At 35.3% G+C, this 20,475-nt stretch overlaps 3 protein-coding genes across 4 annotated transcripts; 1 reads left to right on the forward strand and 2 right to left on the reverse strand.

The window, feature by feature from the left end:
- The first annotated feature begins 2,057 nt into the window (after positions 1–2,057).
- LOC113726808 (vesicle-associated protein 1-3) lies at positions 2,058–5,718 on the forward strand. Of its 2 annotated transcripts, XM_027250685.2 has the most exons (8): positions 2,061–2,318; positions 2,543–2,613; positions 2,786–2,867; positions 3,045–3,154; positions 3,294–3,446; positions 3,525–3,572; positions 4,090–4,167; positions 5,437–5,718. In XM_027250685.2, exons 1-8 carry the CDS (start codon positions 2,258–2,260, stop codon positions 5,542–5,544), a joined length of 711 nt encoding a protein of 236 aa, XP_027106486.1. In that variant the 5' UTR covers positions 2,061–2,257; the 3' UTR covers positions 5,545–5,718. The 2 variants fall into 2 exon arrangements, with proteins under 2 accessions (XP_071931402.1, XP_027106486.1); XM_072075301.1 differs by lacking the exon at positions 2,786–2,867 and having other exon boundaries at positions 2,058–2,318; positions 3,056–3,154.
- A 3,975-nt stretch (positions 5,719–9,693) lies between these two features.
- Positions 9,694–12,578, reverse strand: LOC113722680 (flavin-containing monooxygenase FMO GS-OX5-like). Its single transcript, XM_027245939.2, has 7 exons — positions 12,001–12,578; positions 11,288–11,358; positions 11,047–11,196; positions 10,774–10,856; positions 10,446–10,584; positions 10,137–10,310; positions 9,694–10,025 (listed from the first exon to the last, which is right to left on the reverse strand). Exons 1-7 carry the CDS (start codon positions 12,521–12,523, stop codon positions 9,864–9,866), a joined length of 1,302 nt encoding a protein of 433 aa, XP_027101740.1. The 5' UTR covers positions 12,524–12,578; the 3' UTR covers positions 9,694–9,863.
- Positions 12,579–13,946: 1,368 nt separating this feature from the next.
- LOC113726809 (flavin-containing monooxygenase FMO GS-OX5-like) lies at positions 13,947–17,230 on the reverse strand. Its single transcript, XM_027250686.2, has 7 exons — positions 16,631–17,230; positions 15,402–15,472; positions 15,162–15,311; positions 14,975–15,057; positions 14,706–14,841; positions 14,307–14,480; positions 13,947–14,191 (listed from the first exon to the last, which is right to left on the reverse strand). Exons 1-7 carry the CDS (start codon positions 17,154–17,156, stop codon positions 14,045–14,047), a joined length of 1,287 nt encoding a protein of 428 aa, XP_027106487.1. The 5' UTR covers positions 17,157–17,230; the 3' UTR covers positions 13,947–14,044.
- Between the last annotated feature and the right edge of the window lie 3,245 nt (positions 17,231–20,475).

A 20,475-nucleotide genomic window follows, 5' to 3' on the forward strand; every position in this document is an offset into this window, starting at 1 on the left:
TTAAAACTAACCCTATATTTAAAGGCCTGGGAGGATACAATTCTGTCGCTGCTTGGTAATACTACAAGCTACTTATCGCCGCACTCCTTGAAAGATAAGACGAACTCTTTGTTCTTAGGTAGTTCTTTTTATTATTTTTAAAGTTGGTAAAAATCCTTGGTGACTTAAAACTTGTTTAGAAAAGATAATAAAGGGATAATCCCTAACATTATATCCCAGTCTAGGGATAAATTTAGAAAAAAGAAAATGTTTCAAATAGTAATTCACGAGCTTAAAAAATGAAATAAAAGTAATCAATCTACCTGCTGTGTAACCAAAGAGCAAAACGGAGAAGATTTCGAGAGAGACAAATCCTACCAAACATCAATTTGGTATGTTTAGTTATCAAGATTTGCCAAAAAAACAAAAAATCACGTTTTGTTTTGCTTATATCATAAATATAATTTTTAATTATTTTTTATCTCACACATACCCCCTTGTAAAAAAGTTGAACAATATTTCACATAATTTTTTTTTTTCCAAATAATTTACTACTACCGTCCAAACGAACCAGCTTCCCGACAAACATCCCCCTGTGTTTTCTCGACCAGACCTGGCCAAGCATATGGATTTTAACTGTCCGGCCTCGGGTCCCCAATCTTTGTTGAGTTTTAATGATTGGTTTGGCAGCCTTGGTGGATGTCCGCTGGAAATCCCAAAGCTAATTTGATTTTCTTTGCTTTATATCTTTTTTACATTCTTTCAAAAAAAAAAAAAAAAGGATCTTTAACACATATCAAATCAAGTCTAATCAATTTAGAAATTTTTATATTCTGTTTCTAAGCAGATTCTCGCAAACATTTTAGCAATTGCATTGTTTAGTATTTTGATTGTTTACTGGTAGATAATTTCACACTTTAATCGTTTCTTATACACCAAATCCTAATAAGTTATAACTAAAGTGATTTGTCATCGTAATTTCTGTTAAAGACTGAAGAATCAAATGCCTCCTTCTAGTTATTTTTATCTTGCAAATTTGTTTCCACCTCAAATGTTTAATTTTAATTAATCCAAGATTTTCATAACACAAAGTAGTTATCTGGATATTCCGTAGAGCATCAGTTTTTTTTTTTCTCTAATGTCTTATAAAGTTGTACAAAGTAAAAATTTTTCTATAATTTGATTTCTAGCGACCTATCATGAAAAATATAAAGAGTTGACATTTAAATTTACTTTTGATATTCAAGGTATATATAACTCAATGATGAATTATTGAACTACTTTGGGAAAGTACTCTGGCATAAAAAGAGCAATTAGCATAATTATACAAATCCCCCATCAAAAATGTTATTTCCTTATGTTTACCCTTCTTATTATTCAATTAGATCAATGTGCCCCTTAAAAATTTTTAATTTTTCCCAAGATAATAAACAAACCAAGTAATCCTACATTAAAAATGATTTCGACATGCCACATGCCCTTTTTGTAAAGCACAAATTAAAAAAAAAAAACTCAATGAGATTAGTTATTTGTACATATTATTTGTAAAAGATTTGCACAACAACACATATTTGCTTGCAAAATCATCAATTTTGTTGGGCACATATTTTATCTTGATTTTTCTAAATATGACAATACATGATAACAAGCACATCATTGATTTTTTTTTTAAGCTCATTCTTCCTTTCTTCAGATTTGTGTTTGTTGAGTTAATTGTACGTTTGAGTGTAATTTTGTAAATTTAAAAATGGGATCCATCTAATAACAAAATGTGGGGAACAAAATGACAAAGCTGTGTCTTTTGCAGGGGGAATTCCGTAATTAATCTATTTATTAAATGGTAATAAAAAAACGCTATCCTTGTATGGGCCAGACCCGACCGGGATCTACCAGTATTCTAATAAGTCTAATATTTTGGACCCAACCCATGAAGGCCCTACCTTTAACGGGCTGGATAGACCGTGCGTGGCTGGTCTGGTGGTATCCACAATCCACTAAGGAGGGATAGGACGATATAGTCTTTAGACAGGTAACGAGGGACAATATAGTCAATTGACCATTTGAAAAGCCAATGAGCTTCTCTTCTGATCACATCCTGCAAGGCGAAGAACAAAAACAGAAAGAAAATCGGGTCCTTTGAGGGAAAAATAGGTAAATGAAAAAGAATCTTTAAACGGCAGATTTCTGAAATCATAGCCGTCTTCTTTAATCCAATTCCCTCGAAGAACCCTGAATTTCTTTCTTCATTTCCCAATTGCCAAGTGTTTGATAGAAAGCCATGGGAATTAGCGGCCCCGGTGATTTTCTTAGCATTCACCCAACAGAACTCAAGTTTCCATGTAAGTTTTTACTTGAATTTTCTCTTGTTTAAGATTCTTTGCTCTCTGGTATCTGTTTTTTGTCTTTTTTTTTTGGGTTTTGATTTTATTTATTTTTTAGGCATTTGGTGCTTTAGTTTTAGCTGGTTGCTTGATTGTTATGATTCAACTAACGGGTTGTTCTTGTTTTCTGGTTTTTGTTGATGTTACTTCTTGATGATTTTATTGGCATGTATCGGAAAAAGTTGAATTGAGAAAGCAGAGTTCATGTTCTTTGCAACTCACCAACAGGACTGATCAATATATTGCATTCAAGGTACTTGTTAATCTGAGAATCGAATATAGCCTTGTGGTTTAGGGGGCTTCGTTTTTGTGTTGGAACGAGGGTTGGATTTTCAACGATTCCTTTCCTTCTTCCTATTCTGTGAAAAAACAACGTATGTTTTGAATACGGGTTATGGACTAATTAGTTTTGATGTTGTCTTAAGGTTAAAACAACCAATCCCAGAAAGTACAGTGTTCGGCCGAATGCTGGTGTTATTCGGCCTGGTGCCATTAGCAATGTCACCGGTAAAGTTTATTTCATGGAAGTTATAGTTCCTGATAAGAGGTTTTATCATTTATGGTTCTTCATATGTATTAACCAAGTATTCTGGTTTTCAGCATATAATGCTTAGTTGGTGGGGAATATGTACCTTACAGGTTAACTTGTATTGCCAATTGCTTGTTTTCTTGTTGATTGTGCAGTTACAATGCAGGCGCATAAAGAGATGCCCCCTGATATGCAGTGCAAAGATAAGTTTCTAGTTCAGAGTGTTGTCATGCCTGAGGGTGCAAAGGAGTTAAATCAGCAGATGGTGGGTTCTTTCTTTTAGGGCAGATAACTTATGTAAAGAGTCCATTTGATCATATTTTATTCTATTTTCATTTGATTTTGGGTTTGATGAATGAGTTGATATATTGAAATGAACTGATTTTTGTGAATTTGTTCCGTAGTTCGAGAAGGAAGATGGAAAGGTCATTGGGGAGTCCAAATTGAGGGTTGCTTATATTCCTGCCAACCCCCCTTCTCCAGTCCCTGAAGAACCTGAAGAAGATTCTTCTCCCATATCATCTATGATTGATGATGAGGTTAAAAGTTCTGAGCATGTAAGTGTTCATTATTTCACATTTGTTGCCTTGCCTCCATTGACTTTTTAATCATGCCTTGTCCTACAAATATGCCAGGTAAGTAGGACTTTTGAGGAGTCAACAGGCGGAGCATCCTCTTCAGAGGTGAACAGACGTTTCTTTCTTTTGCATCCAACATCATAGGCAACATCTTTGCAGACCTTGTTTTGATTGAAAAATGAACGCACATATCTTAAGGCGCTTCAGTCTGGTTTACATTTATCCATTTTAATTATGCTTTTGTTTTTGTGAAATTTGTTATTTTGGAGATAAGTTTGCAATCAAATATTTTGGCAAGAGAACTTCTGATTGAGTATACCTGTCATCTTAGTGTCCGAAAAAAAGTAGATTGTTTTTTAAGTTGGTTTCTGTATCTTGAGATGCTTTATTGTCGAAATTCTTTAGCAACTGAAAATTTTCTTTTACTGAGGCTGGACATGATGAACTACTGGGGATGCCAATTAATTTGTGCCATTTTGTTGTTCTGGATCAATTAAGTGTCTTGACTGAGTTTTTCTAAAGCATGTGCAATTGTCATCTGCCCTTTGTTAGTCATTTGTGTTATGTTCTTAACCCCTTCTGTGGGTGATAGTTGTTTAGCTTAACACTTTTTCTAATGCAGGATTGGCCTATGATATCAAAGTTGATGGAGGAGAAGACTTCTGCTACTCAACAGAATCAAAAGCTTTATCTTGAGCTGGTATGCTGAGAATGATCATGAATTGCTAAAACTGATGCTATATCACATGATGACTCATGTTTCGATAGTTTCCCTTTTCTTTTTTCCCCCCTCCTTTTCAGACCTTTATGGGGCTATCTAATTTTCCTTTTCGATTCATAATCTATTAACAGTACAGAGTATGAGCATAATTATGTAGGTTCATGCCCATTTTTGTGCTAAGTTGTTTGAGAATTGACTTCAAGATTGGGTATATTGGTTAGGTTCATGATGTGTAGATCAGTAACGTCAAATTAATACTATGTTTGAGCTTGTGTTCAGTTAACAGGATGATGACATCATAGTTTTTTGCAGAAAGATTTGATTTGATTTTTTTTTTTTTATTTTAAATATGGGGAAACCAAAGCTCATGATTGTAACATCAGATAAATACTATATTTGAGCTTGTGTTCAGTTAACAGGATGATGACATCATAGTTTTTCATAGAAAGATTTTTTTTTTTTTTTTTTTTTTTTATAAATATGGGGAAACCAAAGCTCATGATTGTAACTACTCTGTACCTTTTCACCAGAGTATAATTTTTTTTTTTAAGGACTTTTTTGTTCACCTTCAGCTCAAGTTGTCATCTAGGTTTCCTAAATTACAGAACCCTAACTCTTCGTGGAAGGCTTCGCTCTTTTACATGTGATGAAATGGGAGGGCATTCCTACATTCTTTGTTACAGGAGAGGGAGATGGTGTGGTGAAATGGGAAGTCACTTGGAATCACGAGAGAAGAGTTCATATTTAAAAATTCATACTGAAAACAATGAAGTCAGATAAATCACTGCAGGTTCTATGTTAAAAAATTGAAATGCTTTGATTGGAGGCTTATGTTGTAAATCTAAATATGCCTAATGTGGCAAAGCTTTCATGACGGATCTTTTCTAATATGCTTTTCTTTCAAAATTTTGAAGCTCAGAACCGAGCTTTATTCATTTTAACAAGCAGAATATTATGATTGGCCGCTAATTATAGGGTTAATCTTTAGTTCTTGACTTGATGTGACAATTGTTTCCCTTTGTCTAATTATAAGGACATGAATATCCTGCTCCATTGTTGCTTGATAAAAGAACAGTAGTAGCATGCTTGTGGATGATGTATCGGTGACTAGCGGAATAGTTCAAGGCAATATATGCCAATTGTTTTATACGTCACGATGTATGAGCTTAATGCGGTGCATTGAAGAGATATCAATTACTACTTTCTATATTTATGATATGCTGTAATGTGGGTTTTCATATTGGACAGGAAAAGACGAGGAAAGAAATTCTCAGGAATCAAGTTGGTCGTGTCTCCCTGTTCATCGCGTTACTCATTGGTCTAGTAGGTGTGCTAATTGGGTACTTTATCAGATGAAGCGAGTATTCCAGAGCAGGCAATTTGCATGGAAAGATGCTATTATTGTTAGTGCCATTTGATAATCCATTTCTTTTTGAACGTCGAAATTTAGTTTATCATGTCTTCCTTTCAAAAATTTTGTAGACAAATACCATTGATCATTTTACATGTGAGGGACTGGTTTCTGTGGAATTTCAAAGGGACCTTGCCTTTTTCTGGGTGTTTGTTTTGTCAAGTTGAAGGGGGGGAAAGTAGCAGTCAAGATAGAGAAGGATTGGGAGTTTATGGCTGCAGCGGAGTTTGATGACAGCTCGTTTGTGATTGGTGAATGTCAGCTGTGACTGCTTCGGTGCGTCGTCTGTAGAGGGTGGTGCTTTCTTCTCTACAGAATTGTTAAAAGCTGTCCTGTGGCTCCTGGTTTAAGTGACCTTGCCTGCAGAAAAGTACAACAATACTATTTATTTGAAAAAAGAATCACCGTACAACAATTTGTAAAATTCCAACTTTTTTCTGAGACTCTTTAAGGAAAAAGAAGGTGAACCACAAACCTCACGATCACCACTGCTGCTGGGAGATTAATTAATTTCTAAACTGGAACGTACTCCTAAAAAGTTGGAATGTGCGCTATAGTGAAACAGGTACTCTGCCACTGGTCATTTGGTCCGATAGTCATCACTCTTTTTGATGATGCTGGAGGTTAGGGGTATGGTCCGGGGTTCTATCCTGCCTTCCTTAAATTTGCCACATTATGAGGCTGATTTTAGTTGATCATCTCCCCTTATTTCTTTCCTCTAGATTAGGCTAGATTAGATTATAGGACATCTATCGTTATCGAAAAAAAAAAAAAAAAAAAGTGAGACAGGGACACTGCGTTTTTTTTTAACAGGCACTCTGCATTGAACCATATATTTGTTATCTTGGAATCTGCTATCATTGAAATAGATTTGTTGTATTGAATTGACGTTCAACTTTCCCTTGAAGAAAAAGATCCCTTAGTTACTCTGTTTTACTCTATCAAATAGCCAATTTTTTTAGCTGAATTTAGTTAGAGTTGTGCAACATATGGTTTTCAAGAAGTTTGGTTCCCCCCCCAACCGAAAAGAACAAGCAAAACACCTCATTTCCAATTAGATGTTCAACAACACCAATCAATTTATTCAGATCACATAAAATAAATACCAGAAAAACACTTGGAACAATTACGAAGCTTGGAGAAACTAGTTCGACGAACAACAAAATTAATCAAAGGTACCGCCTCCGAACCAGAAAAAAAAAAGGAAAATTTTAATTCCAAAACAGCATCTTAGATCTTCTTCTGGGACGGGTCCTGACCGAAATCATTGATCTTGTCCAGAGGGCAGCGCCTGCGGTTGGTCTCCTCCACTTGCTTGGCCATGGCCAATCCAGAACGGGCCAGTTCCCTCAGGTTGGGAACGTCGTAGTTTTGGGCAACATAGACTCCAAAAACACCTCCGAGCATGAGCCTAAAAGTGGTACCAAAGAACCCCATTGATGTATTTACTTGTGTTGATTCTATCTAATCAATTATATAAAACAATAGCACAAAAATTCCTCCCGGAAACGAAGTGGAAATGAGTAGATGGAACATGATGATGAATCTTGGAACTAAGTTTTACTGCTGTAATATATACTTATATAGTGAGTGGGGTGTGAAGGATGTTGGCTTATTCTCCAAGTATTTCCCTCCTGGCTACAACTCTTGGTTTCTTTTGGATTACGCTTTTGGGGAGTTTATTTTTCTAATCTTGAGAAGACAGCTTCGTTCCTCCTCCTCCAAGAGTCAAAGGTCAACGGCTTTCATCATCATTATTATTATTATTTAATGAGTCAACATCAACATGAGTATATTTAAAGAGTAAGAAGTAACATAAAATTATAAGGACCAATCTTTAAATATATATAGTATGAGAAAGGCTAATCCAAGTTTTGTCTTCTAAATCCCTTTACATTATTGAAATTTTCATTCACATCCTTGTACAAATTAGACTTTGTGCCTCCCCTCCCACCCCCAATAAAAGATTGTAGAAATCTTTTTAATCTCCTTGAGACATTAAAAGTTTTTTCTCGTATTCTTGTAAATATTGGACTTTATACCCCCAAACCTTTTACAGTATTGCAAAGGGCCTCCCCGACCCTTGGCTCTGCTAGTGATGTGATTGGCTGAAATTTAAGTTAAATCTAATCTATGCTTGGGACTTTGTTCCATCTTTCATAGGCAGAACAGAAGGGTGTGCTTTGTCTGAAAGAGAGCCATATGTGGAGAGGGATGAAAATCTGCCTTAGTCAATTGTTTATTATTTACAATGTGCAAAAGATCTGCTCTAGCACACAATCAATCTTGGAATTGGTTATCAAAAGAAAAAGAAGTTGTTTATCGAAAGAAAAGAAAAAGAAGTTTGTTTGGATCTAATGAGCCAATATTTAGTGTTTGCCCAAAGACTTGGAAGTTTTTGCCTTGTGGGGACTCCAAAAGTGATACGAATAATAACACTCTGCTTAAGAACAAAGAGTAAGACGCTTTATTTATTCATAGCGATCGCTAAACAAGTCATATATAATTAAGAACAAACAAAGTACTGAAATTACAAGAAGTCACAATTAATTAGTATGTATGTAAGGTTTCAAAATATTGTTAAACAAGTCATCTTAATAATTAGATCTTGTTCTGAGGCCCGTCTGGACCAGCATCATCATCCATCTTCTTCTTGCTCTGCTGCTGCTGGGGCTTGCGGTAGGTCTGCTCTACCTTCTTGGCCATCAAGAACCCACAACTGGCCAGCTTCCTCAAGTTTGGGACGTCATAGTTCTGTGCAATATACACTCCAATTACACCCCCGGCCATGTACTTAAAACAGCTCCTGAAAAATCCCATGATGTCGACTCGCTTTTTCCTTTTTCCCTTCACGTATGCTTTCAGATTAAGAGGAAAAACAACCCATTGTCTCCACTCTAATAGTAGGAAATCATTCAAATTAAAGAGATGGGATTTGCGATGATTATGAAGCCCTTTATGTTTTGATTTATATATATAGTGTCAAAACTCTGAAGGGGGTTGTCTTGTTATCCAAGCCTTTCCTTCCCCTCCTCCAAGAGTCAACTCAACGGCCTTGCCTCCAAGAAATTTCATCAACAATTTTTAGATAATACCAACTACCCAAAAATGTTACTGGAGGTTTTGCTAAGCGTACAATGCCAGTGCCATGCACGAGGTGTCAAATTCTAATTCCGATTTTTCAGCTTTGTGAATTTGTCACAAGGGATAAAACTACTTTTACGTAGGGATGGGTAAAATTGCTCATTAACCCGAAAATCCGTCATATCTGATCTCATATTCAAAAATTAGGATATTCGATCCGTATTATTTGATGAATCAAAAGAAAATCGGGTATCCGCTTAGGTGCGGGGCTGGTTAGAGTGGGTTGATTAAAAACTCGCGAGTACTCGACCCGACCAGCATATATTTTTTAGTTTTTAATTTTTATATATACTATAAAATAATATTTTTAGAGCTAAATAAGCATTTTTCATTGAACAAATTGTAATACAATTATGAGAGACTATAGTTCATTTATAAGATTTATTTGCAGAGATCATGATCTTATATTTTATAGAAAAGAGGTTAATTAATGTGGAATATATATTTAAAAAAGGTGCTATTTATTTCAAACTTTTATTGATTATGAATTCTTTTAATTTTTTTCTTTTTTTTTTTGTATTCTCTTCACATGTTTGTTTCTTGATGGGAGAATTTTTGAAAATTTTTTTATTAAATCCTAGATGAATGTGTAAAGTGCAAAATTAAATTAGTATAAATCATTTTTTTAAACAAGTAAAGGATAAGTGGGGGCAGAACAAGTAACCGTTGATCCAAGTCTATCTTAGCGGGTACCCTATAACTGAGTATCCACTGATGTGCGGGACGGATAAGGATCAGAACATGGCTAACTGGCAAGATATGGGTCGAATTAGCTAAATGGTGCACGGGTCGGATACCGGACCGTGCCCACCCCTACTTTTATGGCATTTGATTGGTTGCTTTTTATTGAATTTAGGGATGGATGAAAGGGTAAATCATAAATATATGACTTGAAATCTTAGAATAATTTATTGAATGTCATCCTTCGTGCAGAAGAAATAAGAAAAAACTTAGCAAAAAATAATGGGAAATTTTTTTTATAACTATGTAAAAAGAGGTTAATTGTAACTACAAAAGAAATGCATGCTAGTCTCCACCGTAATTAAATTACCAATAACTATCGTTTTGCTAAGATTTTGACGTCACATGATTGCGTGTGTTGTAATTTAATTACTTGGAACTACGAAATACGGCTGATCCATGGCAGTTGTTTAAGGAGCATTTCCCTAAACCCAATCCAAGAAGTGGGAAGAATTTCTCTAATCTTGTAGAATATTTCTTTTTGCCGCTTATCCACGGGCGGTAGTCCTACTTGAGCAGCTACCCAGTCCAAGTATTCATGCTGCCCCAACAAAAAGTTACAGAACTAATTAATTACAAAACATTAGATTTTGTTAACTTAATTAGAGGGACAAAAATAATTACTAGCTAGCTGAGATAATCCAAACTGTACCATATTAAGGTCAAGTGAATGAGTGTGGTGTTTTGGGATTCCCTTCTCCTCCAAAAGCCGGTAACATTGTTCAAGATCAGCTGACATATCTTCTTCCGATGGCAAGCTCACCTTGCCAGATAAAACAGAGGCCACCCACTTGGCTTGTAAATCGATCATGACAAAATTGATTGCCTTGTAATCACCAAAAGTGACAAAAATGCATGATTCAGTAATTGGATTAAGAGAGAGCAGTTTTAATGAAATTTGCTTGAAAAAAGAATTGCCATCCTGTATGGTATTTAAGCAGCAATGCATAAAACAACTTACCACGCGAGGTATTCCAACAAAAGAAAGCCTAGGAGCAAGTTGTGGAGGGAAAACATGCTTGTACAACGGTCCAACGCGATTGTCATCATCAATAGTTATGACTCCATTTGTTTTCAAGAAAGGCAAATTATACTTGTACCTGTGTTAGTTACAATAATTAATGAAAAAAGCTTCAGAAAACTTTGATCCAGCCTCTCTTACCATGAACCTATATATTAGTGTATATTAATGGAAGGTTAAGTAGTTGATTATAGGCAAACAGCATGTAATTAGTACTAGTTGATTATAGAGATGAAAAATGGAAATGGGTTGTGGTGGAATATTTTACCCAGTGCAGTGGAGAATGGTATCTGCTGTGACCAGAGCTCCATCCTCAAAAGCTATTTCACCATTTTCATAGCAATTTGTGACCTATAACAAGCTTGAAAATGAAGTTGTATGCTAGAAATGACTTCAAGTAAAATCATGAGCTAATGAGAAGGGAAAAAAAAAAACAATCATTTTGTGCTGCAACTCCAAATGTCGTGGGGTGATACAAAATTACGTACCATAGCAACAAAATTCAAATAAAAATAAATAAATGAAAGCATATAGTATATACTTTTGAGTGCTGCCATAGGTTGTCATACATGTCCCATTTTTTGACCTCAATTTCTTGGGACCTGGAAGAGAGATGTACTTCTTTGGCTACCTCCACAATTTCTAGGGAGATATCATTGGCACTAGCTGCGCCTCCAATAATAACCACAACCTGTTTTTTTGAAAAATTAAATATAATGCATTTCTCTGTTATGCCTTCATAATTTACGAGTATATAATAAGAGTACCGAATGAATGAATACCTGATCTCTAAATGGCTCAGGAACTCGATAATTGTGGCAGTGAATTTGTTTCCCCTTCCAGTTATTGATTCCTTCAAGGTAGTAATCAGGTAGAAATTATCAAGCAATTGCTAGTAAATTATCAGTATTTAGTAGTAAAGTTGCTTGCGCTTGCAGCCACCCCCAACCAAAACAAAAGGAAAAAAAAATTAATTGAGCTAGCTAGCTATTTGTGGAAATTGTTTAACTTGAGAGTTGAGATCGCCATTGGTTTTGGAAATTGTTTCTTGAAATCATCTTTAATTGAAATTAGAGAATGTCATATTGACGTACTAAACTTACAAACTGAAAATGCTCTAATGAATTTGAGATTCTTATAAAAATATGCTAGCTAGTGTATAGACACTTGACATTTTGAACAAAAACACACATACAATAGACTATAGTTAGTGTAACTGACTTGAAAAGTTGAAGTTGGCCAAAATAAAAAAACTGCAAATGTTAGAATTCCAGCTCCCAAGTACTAGGCTTAGAAAATTCTATACTCACATCGAATCCCCTCCCCCTCCCCCTAGATTAGGTTATAGGAATTCTATTGTTGTGACGACAAAAAAAAAAAAAAGGTACTAGGCCTAGAATTCGAACACTTTGAAAGCCCTCTCCCGGTGGTTATGGAACTAATAAAAATATTCTTCAGATGCATTAATTTCTTGGACTTGTTAGCGCAAGCAAACCTGGAAGTTCTGCCACTCTTGGTTGAGTGTTATGTCCATTACAAACCACAACGGCTTCGAATGGCTCTTCTGAAATCAACCCACCGTTTGATCTCGACTCAACCACCCACTGATCGTCATTCCCCTGCTCAACTCGGACTACTTCTGTATTCAGCCGAATAAACTCGACCAGCCCGAAATCTTCTGCAAAATTATTCAAGAACTGCAGCACCTCTTCATGGCCGGGAAAATCCATTAGCACGCCGTCTTTATTCTTGACAGTGAAGGGGTAATCCCAAAATCTCATAAGCGGTCTTGGGAGGTTTGTCTTGAGTGAATGGTATAGACTGCTGTGAACAATTTTTCTGCCAGGATCAAGGCCTAGAGGGTCGGTCTCGACTTCAGGATTGTACACCCACATCCCACCAATTTGGTCTGCTTTTTCATAGACCACCACTTGATGGCCTTCTGATTTCAGTTCGCGGGCCGTGGTTAGGCCGGCAACCCCGGCTCCGATCACTGCCACCTTCAGAGGTCGTGCCATGGTATAAAATACAATTGTGCAGCCAAATGAATACCGAGGATGTGAACCTTGTTACGTAAGGCATAATGTTGATGTTTAGTATTTTTTATTTGAATTGTTCAACTAAATTAGCATTTCAGACTCGGAATTTTGCTGCCATGCACATGGACATAAAGCAAATGACAAAGTAGGCTTGTCAAAAAAACTTGTGAGTGCCCAAATTGACCTGTTCTTGACATTTTATTTTACTGTCACGATAATCACCAAAACAATAAAAAAAGTTATGTCTCTTTCTGGCTAATTTACCAATATATATATATATATATATATGTATGTGCATTAGTCCGATTAATATCTAGTTAAATAAAAAAGAAACTTCCAAATTAAACAAACCTTGAGCCTTGACAACATCTAAAACAAACGAGATCAAGACAAATTAAGGATGCATTAATATACCTGAAAGAAACAAATATGAATATTTCTAAATGATCAAAAACCTATACATCTACTCCCAAAAGTACAAAATAAAAGGGGAAAAAAACCATATCAATATATAGACAGCACCACGAAGGAATGCACTTATAAATTATCATGGGAATCCGATCCTGGGGTCTTCTGGCTCGGGGGCTTGCGGTAGGTCTCCTCCATATGCTTGGCCACGGCTATTCCAGTGCTGGCTAGTCTCTGGATGTTTGGTATGTCGTAAGTTTGTGCAACGTACACCCCAAAAATGGTGCCCAATATGAATTTGAACATGCCCATCTTCTTGCTTGAAATTCGGAGTGATGGGATATTGGGAATTTGGTTGTGTGTTTGACCTAAAGGGATGACGAATTGAATAGGAAATCTTGTGGAGCATTATGCTTTTAATTTGTGGGATTATATGATTGTAATCATCTCGTGCTGTCCAAGAATTCAATTGCTTGAAGGAAGGATATAAGTTTTGAACTCCTTTCCAGTTGGGCTGCATTGTTTCCCCTTGTCCAAGGGTCAACCTTCCTACGTCTGACTTTGAAGTAGCACTACAATTTACTGATTAAAATAGTAGCATGTATAGAATCACTAGCTAGTTTTTTGGCATCGACTGAGTTCCCATGTCTTTTTTTTTTTTTGGGGGGGGGGGGGGGGGGTAGATTTCGGATTTATATATAACCAACAAGGTGTGCATATGCATCAAGGTGTTTTCTCTCAAGTATATATAATAATAAGTTTATTAGTAATTAGGCGCTTTATATAGATTCACTTTATAGAACAAAAAAAGTTCAACTTTTTTTAGTTTAAATACAACTATAATGTTAATTGTAAAGGCGGGCGGAATTGCAAGTAAGAGGTCCTAAATTCAAGATTTTTCACTTACATAAAATAAATAAATAAATAAATGTAAGTGCATGCATTTAGATATTTAGATAGTGAATTATGTGTGCTAAGGAATAACATTAGGACATTCCTTGGAAAAATCCTGCAAATTTTTATAATCATTATTAGACCGAACAATGTAAAGAATAATTCAAGCATGATATCCTGCTAAGCCTTATCAAATATTTAGTTATTCCAACTTTCAACATCTTGCTCCCTAAATTTAATCCACGAAGCTCCAGAAATGAACTCAAAAAACTTGTGATAAATCTCCAATAGCTCAGTGTCCACAGGAAATCCGACTTGAGCAGCTACCCAGTTTAAGTATTCAAACTGCAAAGGTTTCATTGCCAAATGGATATGATCATTAAGTATTCAAACACCTGCATCGTAGTAAATCTAGTGGAACTAACAAACACCCATGAATAATCTCTGGAACTTTGATTACCGGATCAAGTGGAAGCCTATGAGTATGGTGCTTGGGGATCCTGTTCTCCTCCATAAGCCGGTAATGTTGTTCAACATCATGCAACATTTCTTCTTTTGGTGGCAAAATCACCTTCCCTGATAAAACCGATGCAACCCACTTGGCTTGTACTTCGATCATAAAAAATATGACAGCCTGTTAATGCACAATATCATCAACTGTTGGGATTAAATTGTTGCTTGCTTGTTTGAAACTGTCAACCAACATCTTACCGTGCAAGTTTTCCTGTATGACTATTGTACAAGTTTTTCAATGCAAAGTTTATTTTGCACAACGTGGTATACTTAGGTACCGTTTGAATTAACCTTGGAAAAACGTATGCAAGATAAATATGCCAGCTGCAAAATCTCATAAACTGACCCTATAAGGTAGTCCAACAAAAGAGAGCCCTGGGGCAAGTTCTGGAGGAAAGACGTGCTTGTACAATGGTCCAACACGGTTGTCATCAATAGTTACAGTTCCATTCGTCCTCAAGAAATAAAAATCATACTTATACCTGTAAAATGTCAAGTTCAGCAAAGACGATAAGGGGCTTAGAATTAGCAGGCAACATTTAAGAGAGAGTTTTAAGAAGAAGAGCAAACTCTGACATGCAATGCATTCAGTTAACAAAATGAGGAGGTAATTACCCGGTACAATGCAGAATGATATCTGCAGCAACAGAAGTTCCGTCCTGGAAGGCTACTAGACCATTTTCATAGCAATACTCGATCTATGAGAAGTTTCAATTGTTAAATTTCTTTAGTCCACAAATGTAGGTTTTTCATACTGTGACTCCAGCATGTTCAGTACTCAATGGAATGCAGGATTACATACTTTTGAATGCTGCCACAAATTGTTGAACATCTCCAACTTTGAAACTTTGATCTCTGGAGATCTTGAACAAAGATGAACTTCTTTGGCTACCTTGGTGATTTCTTGACCAATATCCATGGCACTAGGTCCAGCACCAATAACAATTACAACCTGTATTTTTCACCAACTTGGACGATGTAGATTTTTGCATATAATCTTACCACATAATTTCCAATCAAGTACAATATTGCAAACAAGTACCTGATCTCGGAATGGTTCAGGAACTCGATAGTTGTGGCTGTGAATTTGTTTACCAGGCCAACTTTTGATTCCTTGAAGGAACCAGAAAGTAAAATTAGCATTCAGTACAAAACTCTGATCAAGTAATTTTACCTTTTCCTCTTTTTGTTGGTAACAAAGGATTCATCCTGATTAATCAACTACCATCAAGTACAAAAACCACACAGCAGGAATTGCACGAGTAAACATGAGGAGCAAACTGCCAACAAATCTAAGATTTGTTCAGTAGGAAATGTATTTGAATTTTATAAAACTAAAATAGTTATTCTTTGTAGTCACACCCTACGGTTAGGTCAAGGTATCTGTTTGTCTCAGTTGAGTTTCGATGTAGGTAAAATTCATTTTTTTCCCTTGAACTCGTGAATCTAATTTTAATGTCGTCATATTTCTATTACATTAATTTGCCTCATGAACTCCTGATTGTTTTGTGGGCCAAAATATAGAAACCTTGCTAGAAAAAAGCACATAAGGGCACGTTCTGAAGACTAAAGTCCATCTTACTCTTATCAAAGATCATCTTACATACAGAGCTAATGGATGTATCTTGCTCTCAATAGCTTACCTATGTGCTCCTACCCCTGATCTCAAGGGCAAGTTATACATGGTTGCCTTGAATATTTGTTGCAACCTCTTTCTTGGGAAGTTTCGCTGCAAAAAAAAGCTTGTGCATAGGTAGGTCCAGCTCAAACTGTAAAGAGAGTGCAACTAGCTATCAGTTCATCATAACCTATTTAGTAACATGACTAAACAGGGTACCTTAATCTTTCTTTGAAAACAAATGATGATTGATGGGTGATATTTTTCAATATAGACCATAGTGTTGACTCCTGATAGCTTAGCATAACAGTTGTCTTCAAGTTTTTTCCCATCTTGACCATATTGCTGTCTTCGCCTCTGCAGATGGTATATAGCACGGGCAACTGTTCCCAAGTACTTTGTTGAATACCATCTTCAAACTTAGTTTTAATTTCCGAGGATCCAAATGTAGCTAACTAGTACATTAATAGGTTTAGGACTGCAGCCGGCGGATAATCACAAGATTAGGCATGATATATAGGGGAAGTTTCTTTCATACAGGATTAAAGGTTCAACAGAAATTAGACTAATTACTAACCAATACAAAGTCCACCGCACTATACTTGTACAGTTAAACAATTAACTTAGGCAAATGAAAATTTTCAAGAACTTACCTGGGAGGTCTGCTACTTTTGGTATGGTGTAATGACCATTACAAACCACGACTGCTTCGAATATCTCTTCTGATGAGCTCAATTCATCACATGTACTCCTTCTCGACTCAACAACCCACTGATCATTTTGTTGCTCAACTCGAACTACTTCGGTATTGAATCGGATAAAGTCAAGGAGTCCAAAATCTTGAACAAAATTGTTCAAGAATTGCAGCACCTCTTGATGGCCAGGAAATGTCCTTAGCTCGCCATTCTTCCTGATGGTAAAAGGGTAGTCTGAAAATCCCATGAGACGTCTAGGAAGATTGGTCTCAAGTGAATAGTAGAGACTGCTGTGAACTATTTCTCTCTTGGGATCAAGGCTCAGAGGATCGGACTCGACTTGAGGACTGTACACCCAAGTCCCACCAATTTGGTTTGATTTCTCGTAGACCACCACTTGTTGGCCTTCTCTTTGGAGCTCACGGGCGGTGACGAGACCGGAAGCTCCGGCTCCAACGACTGCAACTTTGAGAGATCGTGCCATGGTTTAGTTGAGCGAGTGAAGCTAGCAGGGGCAGAGTAAGGCAACTTGCTCGAATAGATCGAACTTTTGATCCCATCATTTATACTGGTTCGATTATTTTGTTTATTAATTGGGTGGAAACAGCCAGTATAAAAGTCGCTTTTGCACGCGCCAAGTGTTGACTGATATCATGTGGAGTCCACTGAATGTTCCAAGTGAATTTTATTTTGTCCTACCACGTGAAAATAAAACAGTGGAGTTTTTTTTTTTTTAACGACTAATGTAAAGGTCTATGTTGATTTTGTTTTTCAAATGTTATAATTTGAGTTGCATTATAAACATATTTTTTTAATTAATTTTTTTATATCCTGAATTATTTTTTTTTTAATTTCACATGCATTATATCATAAAAAATTGTATAATGATGCAGTATTATTTTAAATAATTTATCCAAATAATTGACTGTATTACATTGCAAATAAATATGAGTGTTTGGTCAAATTTTGCTGATCGAATTTCATTTCATCATTTAGTATGTACTTTACGATAACTAGGAATTAACACTTTAATTTATCACATGGAAATTTTGAATTCTAATCCTCTTGTCCCGGTCCACTTCTTGGATCCCATCCATTTCTTAATAAAAAAAATTAATAAAAAACATGTTAATATGCCAAACAGATCAAACCATGAGACTTGTTAACCTCATCTCTAGAGAATTTCCGAGTGTTAAAGTAAGTAGAACAATTCAATGTACCAATTATGGTTCCAAAATCCATCATGAGGCTGTTCAATCGTAAACGTTAATACGTTTGGATAGATGATTAATTGAAATATTATTTAAAATAATTACTACGATACTTTTATGATATGACGTGAGATAAAAAATAATTAAAAAATATATTTATAATGCAAGTAAAATAATATTCAAAAATTATTATGATATCCAAACACTAATTTTTGTTGGTAGGTACTTCACGAAAACTAGGATTAAAATCCTAATATCAGAACAAAGTTGGTTTGGATGGTAAAATGAGAGGGATTGTTGGTTCCAGAACTCCCACTCACTAAAAAATTTCTAAATGTGCCAACAAATCGAACCATGAGACGTGTTTGACTTCATTTGTAGAAGAAAATTCCGAGCGGGAAAGTAGGTAGAACAATTCAATGTACCGATCATGGTTTCAAAGGCTGCGCGATCGCTTAAGATGTCGTGTCGTGGACAATTTGTTTTAGATAAATTAGATGGAGACCGCGACATTGTACTTGGAATCCTCGGTGACATATTTTTCTATGCCAATCCAATGCCACCTATAGTATTGCACCAAGTGTCTTGTTATTATTTACACTTTAATTTTCTAATAATTCAACTTGTTTGGTTTAACATAAGTGTAAATAATAACAGGACACTTGGCACAATATTATAAGTGGCATTGGATTGGCATAGAAAACATGTCACCGAAGATCCCAAGTGGCGACATTGAAACTCTAACACAGTTTAGTTTGTTCTGAGACTGGGTGAAGGATTAACGGGGATCAAGAAATTTAGACAAATTATACATGACTCTATGTAGTTTCATCATTATCACGTGACTTCAATGTTTTAAAACATTCAATTCACCCTCTATGACTTTATGTAAAGTGAAAACTCAACAAAAATTAGTTTTTGTAATGTCATTAGTTGAAATACTAGTATTGCTCTCACTCAGGAAATAACTAACTAACCACTACATATAAAATTACATAGAAGGATAATGTGGATAAATTTAAATATTATTAGGGTAAAATGGATATTATGAAAAATTATAGGGGATTAAATGGGGATTATAATTCCATCACATGCATTTTTAAAGTGACTCTAGCTTAATTGATGCAACTAGTGGTGCATTCCGTTTATATTTTTCACTTCACATGAAACAACATAGGGGTTATATAGTTATTTTAAAACCTTATGAGGGGTCCTATGACAGTATACAAAAATAAAGGAGTTTATATGCAATTTACCCTAAAATAAATTACTTATTACACTCTTGTGATTTTACATAATGTCGAATGATTTTTCTAAAATTTTAAAATAGCCACATAATTCCTTTGTGATTTTATATAAAGTGGAAAATGGACGGAATACACAATCAGTTACAATATTTAGACCAAACATGTTTTAAGAGCGCGTGTGATAAAATTTTAATATCCACATAATCTCCTTATGATTTGTATAAATATTCACTTTATCCCTTGTGACTTTTTTCATTTATCCACGTAATCTCCCTGTACTTTTATAAAAGGTGGTTAAGCCATCGATTGATATAACATTTAAGTAAGGACACTATTGATATTTCAACTAACGACATTATATAGATTATTTTTCGTCAAATTTTCACTTTCTATAAAATCATAGGGGGCCAAATGGTTATTTTGAAATGTTAGAGGATCATATTTACAATAGTTGAAATCAAAGAGGGTTATATGTAATTTACCCTAAGAATTTCACTCCTTGGGCTATACGACAATGAGGTAAGAAATTGAATCAGGAGAGAACAGCGAAATTTCCTTGCAGCTACTCAAGATTTGGTGACAAATTTCTCTCTGAACCAATTAAATTTTCAATTATCAAAACATCTGTGAAGAAAAAGGGTGAGAAGTGCATTCAGCAGTTCTCTATGGGTAGCTGAGGTGTGCGGATGAAATCTACTCTGCCTTTTACAAAACGTAAAAGAACAATGATTGAATAAAAAAAGACAAGAATAGAAAAGGACAACAAATTCTGAGCACTCATCCCTCATGCACTAGATCTCCTGGGAGCTATGTTTTTAGAATCGGACCGGATAGCGACTCGACCAAGGTCAGGGGTCAATGGGTTCGACCGGGAATCGATAGGGGTCGAACCGAATGACGTTATAAATAAAAATTATTTAAAAATTAAAATATTATATTTATAATATCTAATAATATATTGATATTAATAAAGGTATATTCATATATATTTGATGTTTCAAATATATTTAACAAGAAAATATAAAGAAATTAGAACAATTAAGTAGCAATTTATATTATTTAATAAATATTAACAAGTTTAGAATTAAAATTATGAGTTTAATTGAAAAATAACATCAAATTTTAGAACAATATTTATAAAGTATCAAATATTTGAGGTATATCGATAAGTTTTAACAATTTAGGGGGTCAAAACATAATATTATAAAGTTTGAATTTTTTTTTAAAAAAATTACTGTTAAACCGGAAAAATGGGTTTTTTTCCGGTCAAACCCGGTTTTTGACCGGTTTTGACCGGATTTTAAATTTCCGGTTTTTTAATAAGATTCGGACCGGTTATCTGGCC

This window comes from Coffea arabica, chromosome 2c (assembly GCF_036785885.1).
Source record: "Coffea arabica cultivar ET-39 chromosome 2c, Coffea Arabica ET-39 HiFi, whole genome shotgun sequence".
NCBI classification, from domain to species: domain Eukaryota; kingdom Viridiplantae; phylum Streptophyta; class Magnoliopsida; order Gentianales; family Rubiaceae; genus Coffea; species Coffea arabica.